General features: G+C 40.4%; 1 protein-coding gene across 6 annotated transcripts in view; it reads left to right on the top strand.

Annotated features, from left to right (window-relative positions):
• Positions 1 to 10,941, top strand: part of LOC130706595 (contactin-associated protein-like 3) — a 164,663-nt gene extending 153,722 nt beyond the window's left edge. For 3 of the 6 annotated variants that reach the window (XM_057539246.1, XM_057539240.1, XM_057539247.1), the window contains 4 exons: positions 1,815 to 1,926; positions 7,358 to 7,462; positions 8,307 to 8,436; positions 10,375 to 10,941. In XM_057539246.1, coding sequence (XP_057395229.1) covers positions 1,815 to 1,926; positions 7,358 to 7,374 — 129 coding nt within the window. In that variant the 3' untranslated portion in view covers positions 7,375 to 7,462; positions 8,307 to 8,436; positions 10,375 to 10,941. Of the gene's footprint in view, positions 1 to 1,814; positions 1,927 to 7,357; positions 7,463 to 8,306; positions 8,437 to 10,374 lie in introns of those variants that run through there. The other 3 variants (XM_057539241.1, XM_057539243.1, XM_057539244.1) reach the window with 3 other exon arrangements.
• Positions 10,942 to 12,843: the final 1,902 nt, after the last annotated feature.

Genomic DNA, 12,843 nt, shown 5'->3' with positions numbered 1-12,843 from the left:
TACCTCTGGAAGAAGACATTATCTTACAAGGCTGTTTTCTATCTAAACATCCTTGGCAAGATAGCTGAGAATAAAGGGCTGTCAGTGCTTCTGTTTGTAAGATGTGCAGAAATGTGAGAAACCCATGGAGAATTGTCTTACCTCTGCTCTAACACACAGCCTTTTACTTTTCTTAGGAAATGGCAATTATATGTTGCAAAGGACTTATTTCACATTTACTTAAACTTAGTTTTCAAGTATATATTTCTTTGTCCTATTCTAAGATTAACTTCTCTTGTGTAAGAGTTAATTTTGAAATTACAGTGTGAACCGTATGACCCTAATCATTTTGGTTTAACAGTATTGCTAACTCAAATTTAAAATGCTGAGAAAAAAGCATCTCTATTTTGTCACTAAAACTACCAAAACAGCTTTAAATACACAATTAGTTTAAAAACAGCTGTTTGATCTTGACATATTTTTTTTAAAGAGTTTTTTGATGTGGACCATTTTTAAAGTCTTTATTGAACTTGTTACAATATTGCTTCTGTTTTATGTTTTGCTTTTCTGGCCCTGAGGCATGTGGGGTCTTAGCTCCCTGACCAGGGATTGAACCTGCACCCCCTTTTGGAAGGCAAAGTCTTAATCACTGGACCACCGGGGAAGTCCCGATCTTGACATATTTTTAAACATATTTGGCTAAATCCTATTTAAGTTAACACTTCCTCTGAAATCAGAATTGTGACAAACACTGTAAGAGAGCTACTATTTTTTGCATAAATGAGAGCAAAATCTTGTGGTAGTATGTTTCCCTTACAAACATAGTGTAGGATAAATCTAAATATTCTGATTTGAGAAGAAAATTTTGAATGGAGGAATTTTTCATTCCACTGTTGCAGGATTGTCTACTTTTCCCTAATATTAAAATGGACAGTTAGCCTCTTGAAAGAGGTTAAAAATCCATACGGAATGTCTCAGAAGGGTTTAGTTGTTCAGTGGCTTTCACTCTTCCTCACAAATTATTTAAAAATGGAATTTTTGTTCAAGATGTCTACCATTAGCGTGAAATTTATTTTCCAGTTTTATTGAGACGTAATTGACACATGACATTGTGTAAGTTTAAAGTGTACAACATAATGATCTGATGTATGTATCTATTGTGAAAGGATTACCACAATAAGTTTAGTTAACAAACATCACTTCACATTGTTACACATTCTTTTTCTTGTGATGACAAGTGTGAAGTTTGATGCTTACCTGGTTCTCTTCTTTTGGACTTTGGCAAATCTAAGAATTAATCCTACCACACATAGCCTATACTAGTCTACCCAAATCTAACAGTTAGTAAAGACATTAACACATTTATCTGTTTGTATGTTTTATTGAGCACAAGATAATAATCTCATTCTCAGAAGCAATGAAATCACCGAAAGACCCAAATCTTGAGAAAGCCTCGTAGAGTTGCCCTGTTACTAGATAAAGCGCTTGGAATAGATAAGTATGTTGTGTCACGCGTCTTCCTGTGACCTGTGATTGTTACTTGAAAGTGTGGAAATGCAGAACAGATCTCCTGTTATTATGAAAGGCCCATCTGTGACAGGTGGAAAGGAGGACTCTATGTTAAGAGCTTGTTCTGTGCAGTTCTCATGGAGGTGACTTGTGTCCTATGGGGAATGTCTCCAGGCTGCATTCCACTCTGGGTTCTTTGCCTCTGGCAGTTCTCCGTGATCACTCCTGTATTGGGGTCCCCCACGCCACTCCCAGGCTCCATGATTCACTGGAAGGACTCATAGGAATCAGCCTAGGGTTATATTCACAGCTGTGATTTCTTACAGCAGCAGGACACAAAGTACAGTCAACAAGGAAAAGGCAAGTGGACCAAAGTCTGGAGGGAACCAGAGGCAAGCTCCCTCGAGTCCTCTGCCAGTGGAACCACACAGGACACGCGTAAGTCCTCCAGCCATGAGGACAACATGTGTGAAATGTTGCCAACCAGGGGAGCTTAGCCTCAGCCTAGGAGCCCAGGCTTTTATGGGGGATGGTCATGTAGGCACCCTCTCCCTGGTACATATCGAAATCCCAGATTCCAGAAGGAAAGCAAGTGTTCAGCACCAACCACATTGTTTGCATAAACATCTTAGGCAGCAGTGAGCCACTCTTCTCAATTCTGGGAGTGGTGAAAGCCCTCCCAAAATTCAGGTGCCTAGACACCAGCAAGCCTTTCTCAGGATGGTGACTCAGGCCTGCGATGTTATCACTGTTATCTCTTTTGGTTCTGATTTTTTTTTCTTCCTTTCCTTCAGTCTTTCTTACCTTCAATCTTATATTCTATTATTTTAATAAGATGATCTGATTTAACACCCTTAGTTTCTTACATGAAAATACCAGCATGGTCCTGCGCTAAGGTGGACAGAACACACCAAGTCCTTCTGAAGCTCTGGAGGCTCTGCTCCCGAGGAGGGCACGACCAAGGCCCTTCATTCATTAACTAAGAAATGGTCATTCCCTAGTAAGGCGCTTAATCTGTCACATTTCAAAAATAAGTGATGCCACATTTCAAAAATAAGGACTCAGGGTAATTTCCCTGAGTCCTTAAGAGCGATGACTCATAGAGGACGCCTCTGAACTGGCCCTCTCTATAGGAGAAAACAAGGAGCCTGTGCTAGAAAGAATGGAAAGGCCTAGAAATGACCAATTGGCCCTGAAAATTGAGTCAGTGAACAAGTGTCTGTTAGGCACGGACGGTGTGGAATGTGGTTAAGGATGGTCTGAGTTAGCCAGGAGGTACCATCGCGGTCCTTCTCAGACACATACTCTTCCGGGAATTCAACTGGCAGACACAATTAAACGTGAAAACTTCCTGAATTTCAACAGTGCCACCGAGTGCCTTCTGCTTGCCAGAACTAGACTGGTCCGTGATGGTCTGAGGAGAAACTTAAACTCCTTTGGAAATAAGGCAGACTTAGAGAGTGGTAGCGAACACGGCACCCACCCAGCATACAAACCTTGTGAGACCCTGAGGGTCATGAGTATAACGGCTTGTGGCTGAGCCGTAAGGGACTCACCGATCCAAGTCACTCAGCAAGGCCACCACAGGCCAATCCAGAAGCTAAGAGTATTATTTTCCTCGGGCTGCAGTAACAAAATGCCACATTCAGACGGTTAAACAACAGAAATTTATTTTCTCACAGTTCTGGTAGCTAGAAGTCCCAGATCGAGGTGTTGCCAGGGTTGGTTTCTTCTGAGGCCTCTCTCCCTGGCTGACAAATGACTGTCTTCTTGCTGTGTCCTCACATGGTCTTTCCTCCGTGTGCACACTTCCCTGGTGCTTCTCTGTGTCCAAATGTCCTCTTCTAGTAAGGACACCAGTCAGATTGGATTAGGACCCACCCTAATGGCCTCCTTTTACCTTAATCACCTCTTTAAAGACCCTTTCTCCAAATACAGTCACATTCTGAGGTCCTGGGGGTTAGGGCTTCAACATAACAGTAGGTTAAAGGAATTCCCTACCATTTGAAGTAGTTTAATGTTGAACTAAACACATATTGGTATCACTTTAAGTCAATGGAACTTCTTAATGAGAAATCTTCCTAAATTTTGTACAAATGACCCAATTTGCATATTACTATTTTCAACATATACAGGAGGCCACTGGGTTAGTGCTATTCTCCCAGTAGTCCTAAAACAGTCTAGACTCACAGTTAAATACTTTAATTCCTTTAATTTCATTACTTTAATTCCTTGAAGCTGCTAATAGAATATGCCCACTACCCAGCACTCCTTTGAGGCATTCCTTAATAACACTAACCATACTTCATTTTCTTCTTTTGTGTTACTCTTGAAGTTTAGAAGCCAATTCATTTGTCAGAACTAAATTTGTGCCATGTATCAAATAACATCCTTTTATTTGCAGTGTTCTAGTATTGTTTTCAACAGCCATATATTGATTTTGAGACAGGCTGGGACCTGGGACCCTTTGCTGGGACCTGGGGCCCTTTGCTGCAGTGTTGCAGTGCTTGCACCTCGACACACCTCTCCTCGAGCAACAAAATAACAAACTGTATGGGACTAAAAATAACGACGTGCACGCCCAGTTGGGGCAAATTCTGGACAAAAGATACAAAGAGACCAAAAAACCCAACTGCCACTTTTGAAGATCCCAGAGCAAAAGCAGGGTACTGCACTTGCCCCCTGCACACAACACCACCTAAGCGGTGGGCAAACCACCTAAGCCACCCTTCTGGCCCGACCCCTGGACACACCCCTGCCCTCACGCCATATAACAGGGGTCCCCAACCCCCAGGCCGCAGCCTGGTAGGAATCAGGCTGCACAGCAGGAGGTGAGTGGCAGGGGAGCGAGTAAAGCTTCATCTCCTGCTCCCCATCGCTCACATTACTGCCTGAAACATCCCCCCACCCCACCCCCTGCCGGTCCGTGGAAAAATGGTCTTCCATGAAACCGGCCCCTGGTGCCAAAAAGGTTTGGGGACCACTGCCATATAAGCAGCAAGCTCGCCCCCGCTTAGGGAGCACGCAAGCAAAGGAGCCTGTTGTTTGTTCTCGCTCCCCCCTGCTGCAGCAGGGGCCCCAATAAAGCCTTGCCTGAATTTCTTGTCTGGCCTTTGATCAATTTTTATTGTTTAAGGACGCCAAGAACCCTGGTCGGTAACAATTTCAAAATACGGTCTTGATGTCATCGGAAGTAATTTTTTTCTGACTTTTTCTCTGTTTTCAACATCTTTGCCAGCAAAAGATACGTTCCCAGATGTCTTGTAAAATGTTTTCTTCCTGATCATTTAGAAAGATTGGGAAAGAAAGAGTATTGAGAAACTTGAGCTGTACTTTTGCTGCACAGGAAGGGTGAGCTGTGTTCCATCCTAGATTAATAATATTTCAAGCAGGAGGGAAAAAAAAAGTAAAAGCCTATAACTTTAGCAATGTGTTTGAAAAATACTTGATTTCAACAATGTTTCTATCATGCTTACGTTGCAGCTGTCTAAACAATACAGATAAAAAAAGCATGTCAATTAAAAGCAGCATTTAGGACCCAGTTTCACAGATCTGCATTGGCCCTGGGTTTCGGATGATTTCAGGGCCAGGCGCTGTGAGTTCCTGTGTGGTGTAGTTGTGCTCAGCCATGGGGCAGGTGGGTTCCCTCTTGCTGTAGGAGAAGGTGGTGGGACACACGGAGATGGTTATCTCTTTCTGCTTTTGACTCTCCTGACTTGCTTCCACCAAGAGGCCATAAACCCAAACTGGAAATACTGATTAAGTGCATACTTTTTCCAACACATTGACCACAACTTGAGATTTTCATGGTGGAATATATTACATAAATGTCTGGAAAGCAAATATTTTAAGTGCACTTTAGGTAGATGTTTGCTTACTTTAATCAAGCAGAAGGAGAGATTATTCTTTTACCTTCTGGAACGTGTTGAGGTAAACTTACCTAGAGAAGGGAAAACTTTAGAGTTCACCTGGTACAAAGCACCCGCATCCGAATAAACTAAGGTTGTTACCGAGTCCAAGCTTGCTGTGCTTGCCGCACGACAGGCCAATAAATCAGACATGACGCATTGAGGGAAGAATACGACTTTATTCGGAAAGCCAGCAGACCGAGAAGATGGCAGACTAAAGTCTCAAAATAACCATCTTATCGGGGTTTGGATGCCAGTTTCTTTTATAGCACAGAGATGGGGAGGAGATGAGGAGATAAAGTAAAAGGGCCATTAGTTTTGCGAATATCCCCTGGAATGGCCAGCCTCAGGGAGGGGATGTGTTAATTTCTTTTTAATTGCAGCCATCCACAGGTGGACAGAGTCCGTATGTTTCCCTGAACAAAGGCACTTTGGTTTAACATTCAGGCAGAGGAACAGGGTTCCCGCGAGGCAGGTCATTATGTACAGACAGTATCCTTTTAGTGAACAAAAGCAGCGGAAGGCAAAGATTAAAGTCAAAGAAACAGATCCACCGTGTAGTCAGATTTGGTTCTTCCCTGTAACAAGGTCTGAAAGAGTGAGTGACTCCCTCCAGGTCACATATAATAATAATATATATAATAATAAAAATAATTCTGGTAGAGAAAAGAATGCAGAACTCTAGCCACTCTAACTCCTTAGTTAAAAAATGAGATTTATTTTCAGGATAAGAATGATGCTGCTATTAAAAATAATAATACCAATAGCAAGTTTGAAAACTTTCACGTGGACCTATTCAGGTGCTTCATTGGCATTTAAGGCCTTCTAAGTATCTGTACTAGCCTCCTTCAGGTCAGCCTGTGTTGCTGGGAAACTGCTTTTCTCACTACTCTCTGGACAAAACTCTGGGTCTAGTTTCCATTATTCCGTGGAGTGTTTTTAGATCCCACCCGTTGTTAAACACACACACTTTTGTTATTAATACAAGAACAGATTTTTCAGAGTTTTTTCTTTGTCTTTTATTGTTAAAATTTTTTTAATTGAGGTATAATTGACGTAACATTACATTGGTCGCAGGTGTACAATGTCATGATTTGATGTTTGTATATGTTGCAGGGTGATCACCACAATAAGTCCACTTAACATCCACCACCTCACATAGTTACAACACTTTTTTTCTTGTGATGAGAATTTTGAAGAGCCACTCTTCTAGCTACCTTTAAATATGCAATACAGTATTATTAACGTACATAGTCACCATGCTGTGAAAGTCCCATCCCCATGACTTACTCATTTTATAACTGGAAGTTTGTACCTTTTAACCTCCCTCACCCATTTGGCTCACTCATCCCCTGCCTCAGGCAGCCACCAGTTTGTTCTCTATCTGTGAGCTTGACATTTTTTTGTTTGTTTTTTAAGGTCCCATATATGTGAGATGATACGGTATTTATCTTTTTCTGTCTGGCTTATTTCACTTAGCATAGTGCCCTAAAGGTCCATCCATGATGTTGCAAACAGCAAGATTTCATTCTTTTTTATGACTGCATAATCAAAAACAGATTTTTTATTGGTTCTTTAGTAGATGCCAGCTTCTGATATCAGCTTTTAGGTGAAATTATTGTTAATCTTTTTATGTGTGATTTTATGAGTCAGAGTTCAGAAGACCATTTGGATTTGATGTTGTAGGCAGATGTTGAAAATTCAGTTTTTTAATAGAATCTTGTACTGTTTTGTAGATTTTACTTTTTGGATTTGATTCTCAAAAAGAAATCTTAACCTGTAAAATGTTTCTTACTTCCTTTTCTTACCAGAAGAGATATTAGGAATCATCTAGGAAACACATGTAGCAGTTTTATGCAATTTAAGCAATAAAAATGAGTTTCAAAATCCTCCTTTACTACCAGTAAAGCTTGAATTTTGTACTTAAATATAATATTTTCCCCCTTCCCCTTTTACCCAAGATTTACCCGCCTATTAATGTGCTGCCCTCGTTGTCTCGGTGAATGAAGTCTGCTACTGGAGAAGGTATGACCAGAAAGGATCACGCCGATGTATCTAACCAGCTGGTACGTATGTTTTCTCCAGGATTGTGTTTAAAGAAATGAATACTTTCTCAGTTCATGCTGCTGTCTTATACCTCTTGTCTTTCTTCCATATCACTTTTCTTCTCCCCCCATCAAAGTAGAATTTTAATATAGAATATAGAATATAGAATACTGGAATACAGAAACATTCATTAGAGCCAAAGAGTCTTTTTCATAAGGATAACTGCTCATGACAAAGATTAAAGATCACATGCTTGAAACCCACCTCTAATGCTGTATGAGGTAGTTTTTAAATAAAAAAGGCATAAGACGATTAAGTTTTTATTAGTAACCTTTATTATAGAGTATTTCTGAAAGACTATTCTAACTAATTTTTTGTTTAACATATTAGGCAATCACCAGAACGCTAAGGGATACAGCTGTGTATATTCTATGAAATCCTTGGTTTCTATAGTCCTGAGATTGTATACCAAGCATAATTAAAGAAAAATACATTTGACCTTAAAGTAGAAATGATAAATAAACCTACTGATAACCCAGATCTTTTTTTTTGAATAGAATTTAGAGATGGATTTCTCCTATTGTGTAAGTTGTGATTTTTAAAGGCTCTGCAAAATGGAAGCTCATTCATATATTGAGGGAGTGTATTTTTTGTAGAGTGTTAGTAATGTCTATGTATTGCATGCCTGAAGACTCCTTCCTTAGTGAGACTGCTGTATAATAAAGTCTTTCCAATACTTGCATATGTGAATTATGTTTGGAAATAATGTGAAATACTGTGAAGATAGCTACAGCAATACACTTATATAGCCCAGAGTACCGTTACCATTTATAAAGGTTCATGTAAACCTTTTTTTCTCTTTAGTATGCATGCTATGCTATTGGTAAGGATGCGCAGGCCATGAAAGCCGTAGTTGGAGAAGAAGCCGTTACCTCAGATGATGTGCTTTACTTGGAATTTCTGCAGAAGTTTGAGAGGAACTTCATTGCTCAGGGTAAGATTACTATTTTCCTATGAATAGAAACAGCATCATATGTAGTTTTGAGGACTTCTTTCCTAGTCTGAGAGAATTTACATTGGTCTCCATACAATTTTCCTTCTGATTAGAGAAGAGGTTCTTCCAGCCGCCTGCCATGTCTTTGTTCTTAGCCCTCTGGTTCCTTCCCCTCTACCTTCAATTTCTTTATCCATTTATTTAGCTCCTGTCTTATTTTTTATCTTCCTTACAACCGGCCTTCTGCTCTCCTACCTCCATTGCCACTTCTCCTCCCTCTTAACCTCTCTGCAATGCTCTCCTCTGGCTTTGGGGGTTTAGGACTTTCCCAGTCCCTCTGTTTTCATCCTCCTGATTTCTTATCTTCCTGCTTCTTAATTGTTAATGTTCCCAAAGGCTTAATTACCTGTTCTTTCTGTGCTTTTTTCCCCCTATGCTGATGACTAACATGCTATGTATGAGCCTTTACCCTCTTTCGGAAGCTCTAATCCCACATCTCCAGCTAGGAAGCCTGTGTTTATGCCGCCATCCTCTCTGGCTCAGCGTGGTGAGAACCAAAGTCTTTTCCCAACTGACCACCTGCCTAGCAATTCCCTTTTCAATTTCTGTCTACCTCTGGCATGACCATTACCCTAGTTAGCCCAAGCTCAGGAATTGGGCATTCTTAAGCCTCTTCATTTATTCTCCAGTCATCAAATATTTGCTAATTTGCATTGTTCTCCTTTGAAACATCTTATCCTGTTCTCTTTTCATTCCTATGAAAAAAACTTAGGCCAGTGTTTCTCAAAAGTTGAATATGCTTTTGAATCTACCAGGGATCTTGTTGAAGTGCAGATTGTGATTCGGTAGGTGTGGGTGGGGCCAGAGAGCCTGTATTTTGACAAGTTCCTGGGCGATGTTGAAGCTGCTGATCTCTGACCACTCTTTGTGTCCCAAGACCTAGTCCAGACCTTTGTCCCATCATCCTTGGCCGTTAGTGCCAGCATCTTCACCAGTCTCCCTGACTCTCTATGTGCCATTGCCGGGGTAAATTTAGTATTAATTTTATTGATTGTCCTTCTGTTAAAAAGTCTATAATGGTTTTTATTACATAGCATGTGTAGGGCTTGCAAGCTGTTTTGTTTGGTCTCTTCCCTGCCACCCCTGGTAATGCTGGTAAACTCTATTTTTGACCTCAGTGATACTTACAAACGATGTGTTTATTTTGGAATAATGCATCAGCTGCACACTTAGGATTTGTGCACTTTTCTATTTGTGTGATACATTTTTTAAGTACCATTAAAATCCCCAGAACATATGATTGTTGGGTTTTCTAAAAAAAAAAAAAAATTTATGCAGAACCTTAATATCTTAAAAAAATAAAAATTATTCTGGTAGAGAAAAGAATGCAGAACTCTAGCCACTCTAACTCCTTAGTTAAAAAATGAGATTTATTTGCAGGATAAGAATGATGCTGCTATTAAAAATAATAATAGCAATAGCAAGTTTGAAAACTTTCACGTGGACCTATTCAGGTGCTTCATTGGCATTTAAGGCCTTCTAAGTATCTGTGCTAGCCTCCTTCAGGTCAGCCTGTGTTGCTGGAAACTGCTTTTCTCACTACTGTCTGGACAAAACTCTGGGTCTAGTTTCCATTATTCCGTGGAGTGTTTTTAGATCCCACCCGTTGTTAAACACACACACACACGCACGCACGCACGCAGGCGCCCAACGTCTCGCCTGCGGGCTTTCTCCCTTTTCTCTGATTCCCAGGGGTACTTACTGTCTAGACCCTCATTTCCACATTTGGTCACATCCAGTCCTGGGAGACCTGACTGCTTTGTGTTTCTTTTTTATACTTCATGCTCACAGTGCTAGACCCATAACAATAAATTTTGAATAACGCTGATAAGTTGGAAGTACTTGGCCTTTATTCATCTAATCTCAATTTTTTGTAAGGTCCTTACGAAAACCGCACTGTCTATGAGACTTTGGACATTGGCTGGCAACTGCTCCGAATCTTCCCCAAAGAAATGCTGAAGAGAATCCCTTAGAGCACCTTGAGCGAATTCTACCCTCGAGACTCTGCAAAGCATTAGCTGCTACTTACCGCTGGCTCGATGCTCTTGTGAAATACTGGTTCTGTTTTCTTTATTCCTTTTGCAGTCCCCCATCCCCACCTTTGTGTTGGAGTTTACTGTGTTACCCTGTAATTAAAAACAAAGAATAGGTAACATATTGTGCCAGTGTTGCAATGTTTTAAACTGCTAACAGACTTTAAAATATCCCCTGTTCCGAAAACCTGGAACTGCAGTGCTTTGTTTAAAGTAGCTGAGGGTTGGAGGTGAAGTTTTCTTACTGATGTGTGTATTCGTACGTAGTGGTGTAGTTAGCTGCCTAGTGTCCTCATTATTTGGGTCTCTCAGACCTTCCCTGTCCACCCCCTCCAGAGTATCACTATCTGAAGTTACAATGCTTTGATCTCCAAACTAGGGACAAGATAGGGTCTGAAAGACGCTTCCTCTCCGAGCCGAGACGCTTTCCTGAGCGCTTGTTTTTAGATTATGGTGTGCCTCTGGGTCTGCTCTAAGCAGATGACTTTTCCTGTCCACCTGCTGTTTCCTATTGAATGAATAGGTTAGAAAAGGAGTTTCCTTTTCCTCTTTGGTGCGGATAAGTTTCAACTCCTGTGTCTTACTGTTCTCCCTCCCTCTGAGTAACACAGAATCATGCAGCTTTTGCCCAACTGGCATTGATCTGATAGTAGTGAGATGCCCTGTCTTGATGATCCCTTACTGGGTTTCCATGCAGAGGAATCATAATGAAAATAATTAATAGAATTGTTGGTTGGCAAGAGTTGGGATACAATTTTTGAAGAAAGAAAAAACCTATATCGGTTCTACATTCGGACATGCTAACAGTGGTTTTAAGTTTCTAAAGTGTTGACCGGATGCTAAAGGCAAGGTGGGGAAGAGAAAGCTCTTCTGTGTATGGAATCTTTTATATATATATATAATCTATGGATATTTTAAACTCTGTTAGATAGCAGCCTTTGGAAAATCCCCTATTTGGTCCTGCTTTCTGACCTATCTGCCTTTTCAGGGTAATCTTGTGGCACAAGTGATAGCATTTAAAAGCTTTAGTCTTTTAATTCCTCCTCCTTCCTGCTGCGAGCCCTGAGCTGTCTTCTGTGCACTTCTGACATGTCTACTGTTTGATCTCTCTGTGTTCTTTGTTACTTGGGTGCAGTAGCAACTTCTCTGTGCATTCCATCTTTCTTTCAAGTTGTGTAAAGTTCTTCACTTTTTTTCTCTGAGGGTAGAGGGAGTGGGGGGAGTCAGCATGATTATATTTTAATGTAGAAAATGTGACCTGGATATAAAATGAAAATAAATATTAAATTAAATGGAAGTTACCTAAAGTGACTCTGTATCTTCTAATCAGAAAAGCAATAGCAACAAGCAAATATATAATAATGCACCTCTCTTTGAGTGACAGTTTTGAACATCATAACCAGTATTGTGAACCAGCCCCTTGATTCACAATATTATGAACCATGTCCCCTTTACAGGGACATGGCCCATGTTCTGTACCCTCTGCCTTTTAGGCTGCCCTTTCAAGCTCTTTTCAGTAATACCTCTTCCAACATATTGTAGTTTGATCCAAGGTTGAGAGTTGCTAGGGTGTGGCGTTGTTTGTTTGTTTTGCAGATCGTTAGTGGCTGTAAGTTCTCTGAAACTTGAAGTTTTGATTCAGGGTCCACTTAGCATTTTCGAGAGTTACTAAGGTGTTTTATAGCATTCTTTGTTTCAGACATTCTCAGGACCTCTAGAGCCTGTCTGCCATGAATGAAAGAGGGTGATAAATAGAAAATGAAATACATACTGAAGCAAGCCAAAACTTGCTTCAAATAAAATCTGAACTAGATGGTCCAGTATATAAAGGAAACATACTGGTTAAAGCACAGGGATGTGGCATCACGGTGGCCTCCCATTTCTTTCCCCTCTTCAACTCAGAGTGACATTTAGGAGATGGAGAGGAAGAGGCTCAGTCATAGCAAGAGTAGGTAGACCTGTGTTCTGATTCTGGTGCTGCCACTAACTGTATGGTCTTGCTTAGTCATTTAAGAGATTTGTGTTCCTTTTCGGGTTATTATAAGGACTAGAGATTTTGCTTTTTATATCGCTTTTTAACTTATGTAAAAAAAAAAACAGTTTGTTGTATTGGCATGTGTCTATTTCTGTATTCTCTATCCTATTCATTGAACTATGTATCTATCCTTCCACCAATACCACACTGTCTTACTTATAGCTTTACAGTAGGTCTTAATATCCTCTAACTATATTCTGCTTTCTCAAAATTGTTTTACTTATTCTGGTTCCTTTGCCTTTACCTTTTGTTCATACATTTTATTTTTTTTTATTTTTT

The sequence above is a fragment of the Balaenoptera acutorostrata genome (genome assembly GCF_949987535.1).
Source record: "Balaenoptera acutorostrata chromosome 6 unlocalized genomic scaffold, mBalAcu1.1 SUPER_6_unloc_2, whole genome shotgun sequence".
NCBI classification, from domain to species: Eukaryota; Metazoa; Chordata; class Mammalia; order Artiodactyla; family Balaenopteridae; genus Balaenoptera; species Balaenoptera acutorostrata.
The sequence above is the reverse complement of the archived record's forward strand: the minus strand, read 5'-3'. Positions and strand labels throughout refer to the sequence as shown.